The sequence below is a fragment of the Fringilla coelebs genome (assembly GCF_963513975.1).
Source record: "Fringilla coelebs genome assembly, chromosome: Z".
NCBI lineage: Eukaryota > Metazoa > Chordata > Aves > Passeriformes > Fringillidae > Fringilla > Fringilla coelebs.
The window spans coordinates 41,088,740-41,107,410 of NC_140031.1; the positions used below are offsets into that span (position 1 = coordinate 41,088,740).

The 18,671-nt window shown below is 39.7% G+C and overlaps 1 protein-coding gene across 3 annotated transcripts in view; it reads left to right on the top strand.

Annotated features, from left to right (window-relative positions):
- The window catches only part of SPIN1 (spindlin 1), a 57,848-nt gene that overhangs the window by 25,136 nt on the left and 14,041 nt on the right, over positions 1 to 18,671 (top strand). For all 3 annotated transcript variants that reach the window (XM_084225262.1, XM_084225261.1, XM_084225263.1), the window contains exon 2: positions 12,961 to 13,189. In XM_084225262.1, the coding sequence (XP_084081388.1) occupies positions 13,138 to 13,189 (52 nt within the window). In that variant the 5' untranslated portion in view covers positions 12,961 to 13,137. The remainder of the gene's footprint in view (positions 1 to 12,960; positions 13,190 to 18,671) is intronic.

Genomic DNA, 18,671 nt, shown 5'->3' on the forward strand with positions numbered 1-18,671 from the left:
CAAGGGGAATGCAGGCTGGATATTAGGAAAAAGTTTTTACAGAAAGGATGATAAAGTACTGGAATCATCTGCCTCAGGAGGTGGTGGAGTCACTATCTCTGGATGTGTTTAAAAAAAGGACTGGATGTGGCACTCAGTGCCATGGTCTAGCTGAGGTGTTAGGGCATGGGTTGGACTCTATGATTTTAAAGGTCTTTTCCAACCCAGGAATTCTGTGTGCTTCTGTGTGTGAACTTGGACTGTATAGGTAGTACCCCTGGAAGAACGACTTGTGGATGCCCATCACCAAGGAGCCCAGAGTAAGGAAGGTCCCATGGGACACCACTGGATCCCTCTCCCTGTCTTCCTCCACCCATCTCCAGAGCTGTAGTCTGTCCCCTGAAGAAATAGAGCATGGGCCCAATGGGCTGATGTATTTGCATGAGAACCTTTTGTATGAGAACTGGTTTCTGTTTTGCACAAGAACCTTTTATGTTGAAGGTACATACTCTCAGTGACTGGATATAAGGTATGTGTCCAGAGACCTTAACTTGCAAGTCCAAAAAAGTGTCAAAAAGGGCTTTAGAAATGTTATTATTAAGGGAGCAAGGTATGTGGAATGTTAAATCTTAGTAAAACTGAATGTTGTATCTCTGTACACAATGCGGTGGCATTGACTGAAGAAGCCCAAGGCAGAATTAAAAGAACTTGCTACCAATAACTCCAAGGCCAAGACAGTTTTCTAGGAGTTAGCCCCAATTGCTGGATTATGTCAGTACTTTGATCCTTGGGACTCAGAGGGTAGAGGAAGTGGCTAATGAGGCTTGGGTTGATGATTGCCGTTGGATTTGCATTTTTAATTATTTGGATAGCTGTTGTACATTGTGTGATTGCTCATGTTATTGCTTCTGTCTTTTCTCCTTCTATTGCTTCATATACATCACCCTTGTGGCCAACCTATGAGCTGAAGAGCAAAGTCCCTGTAGGGCAGTATTTGAGCCACAGAGTGTAAGGTGTAAGGACTTAAATAGCACAGTTTCCTGTCTCATGAGGACTGTCAGGGCCACAGAAGGTACTTGTCTGTAAAATAAGGCATCACAGTGGAAACTTGAGGTCAGGGACAGAAGGAAAGAATTTGCAACAGGAAGGTGCTAATTCTAGGCCTGGCAGAGGCGAGATCTGATTAGCACATCCTGGCTAATGCATCAAGACAAAAATTCCCACTGTAGTAAAATGTATGGGAAGCAACTGCTAGTATACATACCACCAGTAAAAGAAAGAGCATGCCAATACAGAATCCTCTGTATCCTCCCTCTACTCCCTCCCTTGTTAACAGTTAAGACGCATTTAAACTTCTGATCTGTAATTTTTCATCCTTATTCTATGATCTTCATTTTACACTTCTCCTAATTTTGGCTAGGACAGAGTTAATTTCATCACAGTTGCCAGGAGGGAGATGGAGCCTGTGTGGACAGGGCCAGGTTATTTTATAGCACCCACATAATTGTCAGAGGGCATGGCTTTAAATTGGAGAGAAAGGGAACATGATGCAGAACAGCTATTACTTTGTTCTGTTTTTCGAGGAGAGCAAAGGAGCCAACAGAGTAGTGTGTGGGCAGTTCAGCTGGGGCATTTGTATATTGTGGTTTTTGTCTTAGGCCTGGGGAAGGAACATAGGTGGAGATGGAATCACAGAATGAACTGGTCTGGAAAAGACCTTTTGAGATGATCAAGTCCAGCCTATGACCTGAGGTCTCCTCATCAACTAAACCATGGCACAGAGTGCCACATCCAGTCTTTTTTAAAACACATCCAGGGATAGTGGCTCCATCGCTTCCCTGGGCAGACAATTCCAGTGCCCAGTCAGTTTTTTAGGAAAAAAATTTTTTCTAATGTCTAATTTAAACTTCCCCTGGTGCAGCTTAAGACTGTCCTCTTGTTCTTGTGGGAGAAGAGACTGACTCCCCAGCTAGCTTTCAGGAAGTTGTAGAGAGTGATAAGGTCACCCCTGAGCCTCCTTTTCTCCAGGCCAAATATCCCCAACTCCCTCAGCTCTTCTTCATAGGGCTTGTGTTCCAAGCTCTTCACCAGCCTTATTGCCCTCTTCTGGATGCATTCAGGTGTTTCAACATCCTTCCTCAACTTCCCAAGACTATTTGTCTACCATTGTTTTTCATTGTCTCGGGCTCAGGGAAGAAGATGGTGGCTGTAGTAATGTCTGCAATATTCTCCTTTTTCAAAGGAATCTGTATGTCACTGGACATGGTAAGACTGGGTCAGTTCAACATCTATAAGCATTTTTTGCATATGATTGCCCTCTTTTATATGCTGTTGTTATTAGTATTGTTGCTACTACTGTTTGTGTTCCTTAGCTCATTGCTGCTTTTCTAATGAATTGTTGTCTCAATCCGTAATCTCTGCCTTTTTGTCCTTTCTTACTGGAGCGGTTGGAGGAAAGGAAGTGGTAGTTTGGAGCTTAATTTCCATCTGGGTTTGAGCTACAAGAGCCCTCAAAAAGAAATCTTTTTATGAGAAGAATTTCTGTGCATTGAGCTCGCAGTTCTGTGAACCTCTATAGCAGGGTTTCCTTACAGAAACTGCATATTAAAGTTTCGTACACAGTGATTTCTTCAAGTAATGGCGAGTTAACAATGGAGCTTTTTACAGATTATGTTGAGATTTTTACCTGTGTGCAAGGAACTGATAATTCCAGGTCTCTAATGGATCACGTTTCAATCTCTGGTTTTGTTTGCTAGTATTTTTTAGGCAATTTGTAGTAAGGGTTTTTTTTTTTTTCATTTCCCCATTATAAAAAAACAAAACAAAAAACAAACAAAAGAAAAAACCCCAAAACCCCAGGCTGGTACAGCCTGAGCCTTTGTAACCCTGAAGCTAGAAAGTTGTTATTTTGTGGTAATACATATTTACCATTTTGTTTTGTATTCAAGTATGTTGAAAATGTTACCTTCCACACTAAAGGACCCATAAAGGAAGCAAGCCAGATGATCTTTCTAAGGAGTACCCAAATGACTACTGAAAACAGTAGCATTCTTGAGGCCAGAATTCCACAGTCATATTCTGCTATATCCTGAGCTGTGGCAAACAATATCAAGCCAGTCAGAGGAGAATCAAGATGACATAATCTTAATTCATAGTTGCCCAGAAAGTATGAAACAATTCTTTGTATGCAGTAGGATTTAGACACTTCAGAAAGTAACCCCTTGGTATGTTTTAGAAGAGTAGGCATTGGATTCTAGATACCTAACCTTTCAGGAAAGTACTTCTTGCTGTTTGGAAAGACCTTGACTCCTAAAGCTGAACTTCAATAATCAATTTCAGTGATGTGGCAGTAGCTAGGTCTATTGACTCTTATCTTGGGCTGGAAAACATTTGGAAAGTTTCACATTTCACAGGCACTTTTTCACCTATGGATTTTACTCATTTTAAAGTACAATACATATTTATATGTGAACATTTTAAGACAAACAGGCTAACATTCTTTGCATAGTGCTTAGAATATTGAAATTGATTTTTCTCCCAGTAATCCAGGGCTTTTCAAATAACATCCACTCCTGCCATCAAATGTAATATGATGTGTTCTTCCTGTAATTTTAAGCAGTTCTCCTGCATGGTAGACTCTTAACATGATTACTCTGTGTTTTGGATGTTTGTTTGGTGTTTCTCCGTAGACAATGTAAGGTCGTGTTTCCTTGGGTTTTTTGTTTTTTCATGCTATTGATGGGTGGGTGCTCTAATGCAGATAAGAAGACTCTTATTTTTAGTACCTTGAATCTCCCACAATGATGAGGGCTATTACAAATACATGTGCATACAAATATATGTAAGCATAAGGGTATGCTAAAAATGCATGTAGATGTAGACACTAAAAATTACTTATAAGCTTGTAGAAAACAAGATCTTTTTATCATTCAGCCTATCAGAACAAACTGCATTCTAACACGGGGACTGAGAATCCTGTTCCCTCCTGACTTCTTCACTGGTGCTTTTATTGCAATTTAGAAGTGTATTGACGGAGTTCTGAAAATTAGTCTTGCAAGGTAATACTCTGATCCTATAAAGGTATTGTTAAGTCTCTGAAATTAAAAAAGATAATTAAGTTTGTTTAAAGTACTGTTTTGTAGTCCCAGCTCTAATGAAGTTTTTACTGCTGTCTTTACAAATTAACCCAAATATACACTGTCAGAGTTTATTTCAAGTCACACCCATTGTAATGCTGAATTGGATTAAGTGAGAGAGGCTGCTTTAATGATCCCACATGAAGGAAATGTTATGGAAGTAAAGCACAAACTGTACTGGGTTCTCTAACAGCTACATTTTGCTAATTGAGAAAGTAAGAAGGCTGCATAGGAAACAATGGAAATTGTAATTTTAGGATTTCTCTCTGGCTGTTCTTTCCATTCATCTCTATTTTTCATGTGTGTAAGATCTTTCGACTGCAGTATTCACAGGTTACCATCTATGTGTGATCTTGTAAGACTATACTAATGTTTCAAGTTAATGAACTGAAACAAAATCGCTGTTCCTAACTTTAAGAGAGCCATGGTAAGGACATAGGCTGAAAGATGATAGATTTAACAAAACTTGCTCAAACTGCTGCCTGAGATAGGAGCCTTCTGAAAGAATAGTATTCTTTTTAAAGCTACCAATGTAATTCTAAACCTTTACCCATGTAATTCTTCAATGTAATTATTTTTCATAGTTATTGTTCTACTATAGTGTTACCAATTTTTTTTTTAGGATTTCTAAGTTATGTCTAAGTTTCCTCTTTTCACTCTTATCTTCATTGCTGTGGTGGTTTAACACTAGCTGGAAACTATAGTCCAATTAAGCCACGTCTCTTCTCCCTGCCCTTCTAGTAAGAGAGGAGGGAAAGGCAGATGCTGTGCGTTGACATAACAATTACTGAAAGCAAACAGGAACGGAATAGGAAACATACAGTAATAGTAGCAATGCTGATAACAAAAGTATAGGAAATGAGAAGGCTTTACACACAAAAACAGGTGTTCACCGCCATGACTTAGCTTTGCCTGACCACCAGGGTAAAGACAAGATGGCGGCTGTTCCCGCACTCAGTGCTGTGTGGTTTCCCTGGACAAAGACAAGATGGCAGGTCTTCTTCACGGCCAGCTTTACCTGTCCCCAAGCCCAAGACAGCAGAAAACAATGGCAGAAAAAACCCCGAAAGCAAGACCATCCATGTCACACTGCACCACTGGTGACTTCTTGAACCAGTGACACTGCTTTTGACACCTCCACTCAACTCCTCTGGACTCTGCTGTTCTTGGCACCCAGAGCCACAATTTCCTGAGGGAATCTTCTTGTCATTTGTTTCCAGTCATGCTTACTTCAGCTTTCAGTAGAGTCAGCTGTTGGGATCCCCCTGCCACCCCAGAAATAGAGATGGATTCTGCCCCTAGATACCTTGATGGCATCAGGATACATAGTGTATTGATGCCAACTAAAGCTTTACATTCTTATGGGTCTAATGTGCCAGGGCATGAGATCCACATTCATGTAGATTGATCATTCCCTTCCCCCTTCTGTTTAGAGGAGGGCATCTCTTGGTCTGCTCATAGTACTTCTTAATTCTTGTAAATATGACCTGGAGGTCCCTTCAGAAGGATGAGAAATAACATCAGCCTTTTTAATCTCTCTGAGGTCTTTCTTGGCTAAGGAAAACTGTAGCTGCATTTATTATCAAAGAGTTTAATGTGGTGTTTATCCTTCATCTCAACAGAAGTGCTGCTAGAGTAGAGGTCCATTTTCCATCCCACTTCCTCATGTATTCTCAGTGCTCATGCATCTAGAACCACAGATTACCTTGTGGTGTGTACTCTCTCTCTCTAGCTGGGGAGCACCTCCTGCCTAATAGCAGGAGCTCTGATCTGTACTGGCAGGGCATGGGACATTTCCTCCTTGTATTTTGGGTAGTCTTTTTGAAATTGTCGTTGGTCCTCTTTAATTTCCCCGTTACATTGTTGTAAGTCCTTGGACAATCATTTCATAGATGAGACACAGTCCTGTATTGGGATGGAGATCGTTTCTTTATATAGCTGGAGTTTGGTAGCCAAATTGTTCATTTTTTTTTTCTCCTTCCCTCTGTGATTTCTCTGCCAGTGAGTTGGCATGTGTCACTGGCACACTCTGTAGGAACTTCACCACATGTTCTGTGTATCTTGGATGTCATCTGTATTTATCGGCAACTGCTCATTATTTGAATCTTTACAGATTACCTCCATTACATCTAATTCTCTCAGGTACTGGATACCTTGCCTCCATGGTGTTCCACTTGTGTTGGTGTACTAAAAGGTGAACTTCAGCTGTGCAAAGATACCTCTCCATCAGACTTGACAGGAGTTACTTTCAGAGACTGAGAGTTTCTGGTCTTTTCTAAATCCCCTGTAAATGCCTGCATTCCAGAACAGGGATCCTAATTGCTTGGCTTCATTGCCATCTAGTGTTGCACCATTTGCCACAATATCCCAACATCAAGCAGCCAGGTTGGTAGGGCTCACCAGGCTGGTGGCTGTAATCTTTTGGCTTTATCTCAGAGCTCACCCATGGATAGGGATCAGGTGATTATATATAGCCCTGTTTCTTCCTCTGGTCTTGTGGGTCCTCATCCCTCACCCTGTGAATTGATTTGTTCTTGAATTCTTCTTAACAGGGGCAGCTGCTACTGGCATGGGCTGTTCCTCTAATTCAGCTGCAGTTTGAGTCGCCTTGCTGCCTGTGCTCTGCTTTCCTCTCCTTTCCCTGGGCATGCTGTCAGACACACAAGCAGTGTCTGACAAGTGTCAGCAAGTTGCATAACTTTGCGCCTCTCTGGAGCTGTCACAGCATTTTTTTTTTCAAATATTTTGCCACTTTATCAAGGTCCTCTATTTTTCAGGGGTGAACTTCCAAACCACTGGAGCAGCATACTCCTTTAAAAGCTGGCTTATTTTCTCTGCCATCCCATACTACTCATGACTGTTCAGCTTCAGGGCAGTTCACTGAACAACTTCCCTAAATGTGTCTATGCTGATTCAAAACGTTGTGTAGACTTAATTTATTCTAAATTTAACTTATTCTAGACTGCACTAGAAGAAATTTGGCAGACATTGCAATTAGAATATCTTTGACATGGAATTCAAGATTCTCAAAAACTGTTGTAGGAGGCCCAAAAGAGGAAAAACAGGTGGAAGTCTGAGAAAAAGCATTGTTCTCTGGCCCCTCTACAGATTGGGTACTATTATTAATGAATCCTCATAGGTAGCAGCCAAGGCCAGGATAGGTGAACAGCACTGAACACACATCCCAGATGACCTTTTTTGCCATTGATGTCATCATGTCACACAGTACAGCAACAAAGCAATCCTGATCCTTCTCCCTGCTCTGTAAAAACAGCATCATGGGGAACATGTATAGGAATATATGCAGGGTTAGATATCACACCTTTTGTAAACAAAAGTTTACAAGAAGAGAAGGTAGATTATAGACAAAAACAGGTGTTCACCACCTCCATGTAGTTCTCTGTGGCAGCTAGGACAAGGACAAGATGGAGGGCACTCCCCACAGTTGGCTCTCCCTGTCCTGCAGGCCTGAGATAATGGAAAACAATCACAGACCCCTGAAAGCAAGATCATTCACATTGTGCTCTGCCACTGCTTTGTTCCCCATGGCTGATTCCCACCCCAGTGCCTCTGCTTTTGCCCTTCTCACTCTGCCAGGGCTCAGTTCCCAGCAGCACCAGGGCTTTTAACTGCTCCGCTGGGCTCAGCTGTGTTCACTACCCAGAGCTGCCCTCTCCTGAGGGACAGGAATGGATCAGGAGTGGCAAGAGCGGGCAGGGTCCACTCAGCTGAGTCCAGCCACCTCTCTGAGGAAGAGGTAAACAAAGTTGTGTCATTTCTACGAGATACTCACCTTTTCCCCCATGGCTGTGCCCTGCAGTGCTCATGTAGATGCTATAGAATAGCAATATAAGTCACACCCATGGAGTTTTGAGCTTCACCCCCTCCCTACAACCACAAGAACTTACCAGCAAACCTTTTTATATTGTTTTTCATTATGGTAAATAACTTGCTCATTTGCTTATCCTAAAATTTTCTAGTAAATAATTAGAAATTGCAGTGTGCTGTCTCTTGAAATTTAAAGACACCATGTCAACAAAAGACAGTGTGGACAAATTTCAGATTCTTCTTGTCTTCTTCTGAATAATCTGCAGTTCATCACTGTGGCATTGCAATGTGGAGTTAACTTTGAATTTTGTGAGTTTATATCTGTCATGAGAGTAGTTTGTGTTGGAAGGGGCATTTAAAGAACATCTAGTCTAACTGCCCTGCCATTGGCAGGGACTTCTTTCCCTAGAATGGGTCAAAGCCCCATAGGGTCAGTACCAGTACAGTGGTATTGGGTGTGTTTGTTACAATTGTAGATAGGACCTCTCTGGATAGAGGTGAAACTGCAGAGGCCGTTATAGTGGAGTGGTAGTTGTACTTGATGTGGGGTCTTTCAGTTCATAAACGTGTTCCTGAAAAGTATTATTTCTGTAGTTGTCAGCTGCAAATCACTTTTATCTTCAGATTTCATGTACTGTACTTTCTTCTCAGACATCAGATCTTACTACCTACACAAATTCCTAGTATAGAATAAAAGAAGTTCCTAATAACTAATATACTGATTCAACTGGTAGGATATTTCAAAAATTCATAATTTGAATTGCTGAATTCTCATACCACAGGAAAGTGTTTGGGATTTTTTTAATAGGTAACGGGAAAAAGAAAACAACAGTAACAAACTAAAACCAGCTTTTTTTTTTTTATTGCAACCATTATTTAGGGGAAATCTTAACAGTAAGATTGCCTTTGGGAATGCAGGTGCAGAAGACTTGCATAGAATGATCCTTTCTGCTCATATAATAACGATTAGGGAGTCTGAATAACAGACTAACATGCTGAATAACATTCTTCATCCAACTTGCTAGTGCTGGAATAAACTATACTACTACTTCATATGAAACATATAGCAGTAGCTCTGAGCAAATTTAGGGAAGTCACAATTGCTTACCAAGGAATTTAGTTGATGCATTTCAGTTTAGAATGATTCCTTCCCCAGAACATTTTTGTGAAGTGTTGGTCTTCCCCTGAGCAGCTAGCAGTGGAGGTTCTCAGCAAGCTGTTTACACAAGTATTTTAGATAGTGAAGTAAAAATATTGAAGCCCACCAGGTGGTGCCAGAAGGCCTGATCACTGGTGGCTCTGACAGCTGGAACAGACCTGAGAAAGTGCAAGCCTGCCGCTTTTGGCAGAAATTGTATTGCCTAAATGCAGGCAATGCATGCAATTACCCTTCCTCTCCTTCCAAACTTTTCTACCCCTAAAGCATTTCCTCAGTAAATACTTCCTTCTGTGTTCATGATGGTGAAATTTAAATATGCTGGTTAGGAGTGAGGCACTTAAAATTGTGATGCTTGCTGCCAGCATTAATTATCATTGGTTTTGTCTGCTAACATCCCTCTTCAGTGAATAGCAGAGCCATGAAGCTTTCACTAAACAGCATTGTGCCGTGTGTTGCCGTGAAATGCATGCAATTTTTTGGAAATAGAGACATGAATGTTAAGTAAAATTTAAGCTAGAGAATTAGTTTAGGTGGTTACATTTATCTTCATGGGGTTAAAAGCTCACATAAATATTTTAATGTTTCTAAAAACTTAATTGTTTACAAAGGGAATAAGATATTTCACAGTAAGGAGTCCGTGCATGTTGTTTTTTCCATAATTTCCCTTTGTACTGCAAAAAATTTTTTTTCATGACTTTTTTTTTGTTCTGTCCTTATGTCATGTTTTTCTGCCTGTTTTGATGGTATGATTCCACTGTTCTCAAATAGAACTGGTATGATTGACAATTTGTGATGCTGGTGTTTTTAATCTAACACTTAACAGCCTCTGAAATACTCTGCAGTAATTAGACTACTATCAGACGAAGCAGTCATCAATTTCCACACTTTTTCCTAAAGAGTGTTTTTGTGTAGAAAGGCTTGTAAAAACAGATGAGCAACGCACCTTGGCTGGTGAGCAGCAGCTCACAAGTCAAAACAATGTCAGTCTTTTAAGTGAAACCTGCCACTGCACTGGTCATGACCTGTGCTGTTAGGTTTTGGGGAAATAGGTGTCTGACAAGTAGGCAGTAGAACTTCACCTCTGGAAGTTGCTGGCGGTCTGTAAAGTCCCTTTGGATGTGTCACTTTGTATCCAAAAAACCCTACTTACGTTGGATTTACTTTAGTGTATCTGCCACTATCAACAGAAGGACTTTAAAAAGTTAATTGTTTCATATGTCATCTTACATATTGCCAAACAAGGAATATCTGATCTTTCTACACAGACAGAACTCTTTATTGCAACTGAGTGCATCAGAAGTGTGTTTTGGTTTTGTGTTTCCTACTTTTATGTGAAGCATGACATTTCTTGAGACTTGCAATCATAAAGAGATTTTCCATATTAGGACATCAAGATATTTGCATGTTGGCATTAAGTCTGATAATTTTTATCACTTTTAAGAACCCTAAGGTGTACAGAGTTTAGTGTATTTGTAATCAAATAAGTAAGACTTATATATTCTTAAAATTCAAATTGTTCTTAAAGTACATCAGTTTTCAGAAAATGAGGTTTTATGCCTCATTGTTAGTAACTTCAGAACTGTCGCTATGCAAGTGAAATGTATTGAATTCAGAATACTAGTGTTAGGAAAGCAGAGTTTCATCTTCAATAGGGCTTTGAACTGATAACAGTTACTTGCTAAGTTTCTAGAAAATCAATTTAAACAGCTGGATCTGGTTTTAACTTCAGTAGCCTTGTGTCCATCCATTGGTTCAGAGAGCATGGTGAACCACTTCATTAAGTGCTAGCAAATGAACTGTGACTTTAAAAGGATTATGAATAAATTTTCTGTCTCCAAAGCATGATTCCAGATTTGGGGCATAGTAATGATTTGGGATAATCTATTAAAAAAAAAACTTAACTGGTAGAAAACCATATCTTTCGTTGTGGTTTAGTTATTTTTTTATACATAACTGCATAAGCAGTACAATCAAAATATCTAGTACTTTATGTTTTTACAATGAATTGGAAATCTTGTGAGGATGAAGTGTGTAATATTGGTGTTACAAAATACTTTGAATAACAGCTCAACAGCTTACTGTTAAAGGGTGTATTATTTTCTAAATCTGAAGAATTTTCACATTTTGTGGATTTGTGAAGGTGGTGATGGTTATTTGGTTTATGTTTTGGAGAGACTGTTCTTTTAGTTTTGTGGGGGCTTTTAGATGAGAAGATAAAATACAAGATTACAGTTACTTCTCAACTAATAGCTCTTCTGGAGGAGAATAGTTACCTCTTGTATTTTTATGTGGTGCCTGTGAGACTGAGTATGGTAGTATATCACAGCAGTGCTATGAATTTAGAGTTGGTTTTTCATAATCTGTGATGCTTCTATATTAATGTGCTTTCGTCCATAGGAGAATACATCTGAGTTCAGTAGAAAAAATAATCCTTATGCTATATTTCTAGTAAAGTAGTTAAGTAAACTAACTGCTTCCTATTGGAATATTGTTGAATATTGTTGCCATGGTATCATTTTGCATTGTTGGGTATACACTAGTAGCTTTCAGGATGAGATGAAATGTGGGAAACATTGTTTCTGTAAATGTGGAACATGTGTTTCTGTAAATTTTTTTTTTATTTCTTTATTTATTTAGTTCTTATGAATTCCTTACTGCAAATTGCTTAAGTTAGTTCTTTCTAAAAACTACAGATTGCTCCCTACTTGTTTTTCTTAGGTGTATTGCTCTTTGTTGCTGTATTGTTCCAAGAAGTTAATGAGTACAATTCATGAAAGAATTGTCAAGTGTTAGATGTAAATGTATTTTTCTGTGTAACAGTTTTACCATACCTCAAGGTGCGTCACCTTTATGTTCCCTTACTCAATAAGGCATTAGCTTAAGCTACATCTTTTCATTTGTTTGGATCACTAGTTAGGGGCATTCTTCTGATTTTAACCCCTATATGAAAATTGACAACAGTTTCCAAAACTGAGGTAAAAGAGGGAAGACAGTACTCAACTCACAGATTTGACAGGCCCTGTCTCTCACAGATAAGCAGTGACATTTCTTAAGGAAGTGATCTGATCTCACTTGACTCTTCTGTGAGCAACACTGAAGTAGTGAATTCTTATACATAAATGTTTCAGGCCCAGAAATGTTATTCTGAAATAAATTAGCCTGTAATGCTTTGGTTTTTTCACATGGTAAAGATTTTCCGTTATTAAATCCTGAAAGGGGTATTAAAAAGTTGTCCTCAGTTACCTCCCGTATCTAGAGGAATGTAATGACTAAGTGCTTTAGGAATTTGATGATCTTAGGTGGAAAGAATTGCCAGAAACTTAAAGAGATCTATGAATCATCAGCTCTTTGAACTATTGACCTGTTCAACAAATTGCTGGTAAAGCAGTGAAATCAGTACCTTTAAAGGCTTTTGTGTTGCATTGTTTTCAATAGTCTTTTTTAAACTTCTGTGAGGTAAAGTTATTCTGCTATGTGAGTGGGAGCATGTTGTTTCTAACCAAATAGATTGGTTAGATTGTTTGATTGGTACTTTAACCAAGTAAAGGTAGTACAGTTTCTCTAAATTAGTAGTTATACCCCACTGTGTTAAGCTCAATAGTTTTTAAGAAGCCTTCCTTTCTCTTTGAAATTGACATAGTGACCTGGAAATTACTGTGATTAGGAGATAAAAAGCAGCATCCCTTGTATTTGTTTAGCCATATATGTCCTGTGTTGCTGAATGTTTTCAGAATACCAGATTGTGAAGTAATATCCTGTTGCAAATGAAAACAAGCATTAAAGTAAGACTTGGTTAAGATGGAATATTTTTGTTTCAAAATCAAGCTACTTATGAACTTCATCTGTTTTGTTTTTCAGAGTTTTGTAATTGAAAGAGCATCTTCTACATTTGAAGAAGAGCAAGTTGTTGATTGAATGGTGGATTAATAAGTGGTTGTCTCATCCTAAGACTAAAAAGAAGATATCCTGGAAGTTGGAAAGAACTGGATTTTCACCCTAGTCCAGCAGCTTTGCTGCTCACTTAAACACAGATGAATGAAGACCCCATTTGGAAAATCACCAGGTCAGCGGTCCAGAGCTGATGCAGGTGAGGTGTTCTTTCTGAATGGTTTTCTTTGCTTTTAATGGACAAAAAGCATTCTTACTTTACTGACTTTTTAAATATGTGAATTATTTTCTGCAGATGTTAATAATTTTTGATGTCATCATTCCTGTTTTAAAAGAAAATTTGCTTTTTTTCTAGAAGATCATGGCTTGAAAAGACAAACTAAAAAATTAGGTAGTAAATTTAAATGTAAGTGTAGCAGTACAGATGTGACCATCCTGTTTTGTGTTGTGTCAAAAGTTATTTATCAGTGACCTCTGTGGGGAAAGCAATATAATTTTCAAGTAACCCTTTGGAGACTTTCAAACTTGTATTTCACCTGAGACTGTGTTAAATTTGCTGTCACTTATTTGAAACTTATATGTACTGATTCCAGTGGTAGGTAGCAATGCAGTTATCTTTCAAGTAAGAGCTACAGGTTTCAAAGGAGAGATCCAGTGCAAAGTCTTAAATGCTTGGTTCAGTGGCCAAATGGAGACAGTGATGACTGGAGCTCCTCAGGTGTCAGTATTGGGAGTAGCATTGTTTAACGTCTTATTCAGTGGTAGGGATGATGGGATTGGGTGCACTCTCAGCAAGTTTGCTGATGACATCAAGCTGTGTGTTGCAGTCAGCATGCTGGAGGGAAGGAATGCTATCTGGAACAACCTGGACAGGATTGAGAGGTGGGTCCGGCATGCCTTGTGGTGTTGAACAAAGCCAAATGCCAGGTGCTGCATCTGCGCTTGGGCAATTCCAACACAAATATATCCTGGACAGAGAATGGACTGAGGGCAGCCTTGGCAAGAAGGATTTGGGGGTGTTGGCAAATATGAAGGCTCAGCATGACCCATCAGGGTCACAGTCACACAGTCACGCTCACAGGCCCAATGGCCTCTCACATCCTGGGCTGCATCAAAAGCAGCAGGACCAGCAGGCTGAGGGATGTGTTACTGCCTTTCTAGTCCACTCCATGAGATACTACCTGGAGTACTGCATCCAGCCCTGGGGCTCCTTATGTAAGAATGATGTGGATCAGTTGGAATGAGTCCAGAGGAGGGCTGTGAAGATAATCTGAGGCCTGGCGCACCTCTTCCACAATCAAGAGCTGTAGTTGTTCAGCCCAGAGAGAGAAGGCTTCAAGGTGACCTAATTATGGCCTGCTGGTACCTGAAGGGGACTTAAAAGAAAGCTGTAGAGGAGCAATTTACTTCTATTTATTATTTATTTCTCTTGTCCTGTCATTACAAGAAGCTCTTGTAATGACCGGATGAGAGAAATTGGCTTCAAACTGAAAGAGAGTAGGTCCAAAAGATGGCCATGAGGGACTAAAGGGCTGGAGCTCCTTATGAGAAAAGGCTGAGAGTTGTAGTTGTTCAGCCAGGAAAAGAGGAGACTCCAGGAAGTGCAACCTTTTCGTTTTTAAGTGGGACTTATAAGGAAGATTGAGAAAGGTTATTTGCCAAAGCCTTCAGTGACAGTACATGGGGTAATTGTTATAAACAGAGAGTACCGTTAGGTTTGAGTATACAGAAGAAATTTTTTACAATGAGTATGTATGGTGAAAAACGGGAACAGGTTATCCAAATATGAGTGACTCCTCTTTTGGAAATATTTAAGGTTATGTTCAAAGGGATATTAAGCAACTTGATCTAGTGAAAAGTGCCTTCCCCGTTATAGGGCTGAACTAGGTAAATTTAAGAGAATCTCTGAGATTACCTAGAACAGCTGTAAAAAAGGAAAAAAGTTGTACTTAAAGAAGTAACTTTTAAATCAGATTTGTTGAGCTTTACTGCATTATGGATACAAATATCTTATTTACTGTCTTCCATTTTTAATGGTGGTTGCTACTTTCCAAGAAACTTTACAAACAACACATAGGGTTCCAGAATAGCTACATCTTAAGTAGAAATTAGGATTTTAAGTCTTGCCTATAAAATTTCTGTCATCTGGGATTGAATAATAAAGCAGTAATTTAGTCTTTGTCAGGAGGAAAAATTAATAAAAGAAAAAGGTACAGTAAAAGAGTGGAAATAGTGTATGTATTTTATATTTGATATGTTAATAATGTAAAATAATAAAATGGTTGGATTCTAGGAGACTTCTGGATCATGTACAGGTAGGTAGCAAAAAACAGGTGCTGGAGGTGGAGATAAACCAGTGGTAGTGTCAGGTTTTCATATAGGGCAAAATTTGATGCATTAACAAAGCATTTTTCAACTGACTTTGATCTCATCCTGTTGTAGGGACCTACCAGTCAGTGACACTACAGGTTGATAGCATCTTTGTCAAAGACAATTTTCAGCTGTCCTGTCTGTCTGCTCAGGAAGGAAGTGCTTTTATATGTTGATAAGTAGATGTAAAGGAAGAGGTGTATGTGATTTATAATACCTACTTTTGAAATCTCTCTCTCTGGGAAACATACTATGTATGTATTTCTTTTTGAGAAGCAAAGGATAGGATTGAAGGTAGAGAAAAGAAGGCAAGGTAGACATTTAATTTTTACGCAATAGTAGAGTATGTGGGTGCAGACTCTTGGAGTTTGTTCAAGTATAGAGTTACTTTCCATGATCTAGTTTCCATGAATCAGACAGGTGCTCTTGGCAGTGTGCCTGCCTGTCTCTCTAATTAGTGTATTGCTGTCCCAAATATAGGAGAAATACAGCCTTAAAAAAAAATACAGTATATTTAATTGTAAAGTAAGATGTGATTACCCTGTGTTAACTTAATTGACCCTTCTAAATCTAATGATCACCTGTATAATGCTGTATAAGTGAAAGGCTTGTCCTCTCGGGTGTTTCTTAGCAGTGTTCTCCCAGAGATACAGAATCCTACTGAACTGCATGAGGGTCAGGAACAATTGTAAAGCCTTTACTAGATGGTTTGAAAACATAAAAGTACTCTCTTAGTAAAGAAAACTTTTAACACATTTTGAGCATATAATGAACCATATATGAGCATTTGTATTTTTTTCACTCGTAAAAGCAAGTGTAAATTGTTTCAGTGTTGTCTTTATTAACTAAGATGGATGTGAATTGCTTAGAATAGAAAATCTTTTGATCAGTGTAATCTTTTGTGCAGAGCTGGAATTTTGTTTATGTCTGTAGTTCTGACCTACTTCAATTGAAAGCCCTCCCTTCTTCAAACTTGTAAATTGACATTGAGCAATACTAGGTGAGAATCAGCACACTGAAGTGTTTCTTAGGTCCCTGAAAGTAATTCTGAAATAGTCTCCAGATACAGAGTGCAATTACTGCTGTTCACAGTGATGATTCTGGAATACAACTTTAAAATATCTAGGTTGTTGTAAACATAGGAGATATTCAGAGAAGTAAAATATGGTTGCTGTTTTCTGTAGAGCCTGTCTAATTTTCATGGATTGCTTGGAGAGTACCAACTCATGTCACAATAGTAAAACATTGCCAGTAGCTTTCTCCCATCCTTCTTCCTATTCTCCTATAGCCCAAGCTGAAATGACATATATATTTTCCTTGAAGGCAACATCCTGAACAATTTTTTTTTTTTGGTCTTGTCATACCCTATTTCTTTATCTTTGTCTGGGGTAAAGTTCAGAAACATGATTTCTAGTTTTGCTGTTGAATTGTAAGGGTTTAATGTAAGGGGTTGAATTAATGAGCGTCAGAAAACACACGTATGACAAAACACCATATGACAGTTGAATTCTTAATTCGGTTGCTCTCGCCTGGAAGCTGGGCGTTGTGGTCAATTTCTATTACAAAAAATATGCTCTTAGTCATAAAAAAAAAATAGGTTGATATGAAAGGGATCTTTTAAAGATCATCTTGTCTAACTCTTGCAATTAGTGGGGATATCTTCAACTAGATCAGATTTTTTTTTAATAGAATAATCATTACTATGCCCCAAACTTGAAATCATGCTTCGGAAACAGAAATTTTTTTCATAATCCTTTTAAAGTCACAATTCATTTGCTAGTACTTAATAGAGTGCTTCACTATGCTCTCTGATCCAATGGATGGACACAAGCCTACTGAAGTTGCACTGAAGATTTGGACACTTCCAGGGATGGGGCAACACCAATTCTGGGCAACCTGTGCTAGTGTTTCACCACACTCAATGTACAAAAACTTCTTATTTCTAATCTTCTCCATTTTAAAATCATTACCCTGTGTCCTGTTGCAACAGCTCCTGCTAAAAAGTCTGTCCATATATTTCCTATAGGCCCCCTTCACATACCGGAAGGCTGCAATAAGGTCTCTTCAGAGCCTTCTTTTCTCCAGGCCAAAAAGTCCCAACTCTCACCTTTCTTCATACAGAAGGTGCTCCAGCCCTCCAGTCATTTTCATGACTTTCCTGTGACCTGATTCCAGCATGTCTGTTCAGGACCCCTGGATGTAGGGTTCCAGTTGGGCTCTCACCAGACCAGAGCAGAGGGGCAGAATCCCCTTCATGTCCCTGCTGCCCACGCTGCTCTGGATGCAGCCCAGGACACGTTTGGCTTTCTGGGCTGGCAGTGCCCATGGCTGGGTCATGTCATCCACCTGCGCCATTCTTGTGGACCAAGACAAATTCAGGAGGCAGATAGTTTTGATTTTGACCACCTGACTAGAATATGTTAAATGTCAGGATTCTGTGCTGCCCTCTCCCCATGTCCAGAGCTGCTGTAGAGGACGGAGGAACTCTTGTTGCAGTTTCTACAATTGTGTAGCTGTCATCGTTTAACATAGTTTAGGTTTTAGTTAAGAAAAAAATCCATGCGCTATGGAAGTGATTCCCTGTAAGGACCTTGGCAGCTTCCTTTGGACCTGACAATACCAATCAGTTGGCTAGTTTGAATATTGACCACCTGTTAAACCACTTAAAAGAGCTGAAAATGCCTCTGTGGAAAACATATTTAAAAATGAACAAATCCTGGGAAAAGCTCTCTTGCTTCTAGCCTTTCAACAGGTAACTGGACGCTAGCCGGGTAGGGCCCCACTCCTCTGTGTGACCTGGCCAGGCCAGGCTGGACCCTTCTCTGCCACACGGCCTGGCTAGCCCAGCCCGAAGCACAGCTTGGCTGAGATTCTGCTGCCACCGAGTTCCAGCCATGGCTGGTGAGCCATACTGGCTCCATTCAGCTTCAGGTGGAGCCAAGCCAAGCTCTGTTCTGGCTGTGAGCCACCAAGCCACAGAAAAATCACATGGCTAAGAACAGAGATGGCTCTGCAGCCCCGCACAGAAATCAGCTCCTGCAACTGGAATTAAATGGAGCAGGGGCCAGAAAAAAGCCCTGCAGACAGAGTGGCCACTGCCCGGCAAAGATCATACATATGGCTATCCACAGGCCTGGGCAAGATATTAACATTTTTAGCATACAGATGAAACTTGCAAACATCAATCCTCACTCAAGTGAGAGAACAGGAAAGGGTGAAGACACATAGAGAAAACATAGAGACACCAAGGTTAGTGAAGAAGGAGATCGGAGGAGAAGGAGGAGATACCTTAGTCTTGGGCTGAAATTCTC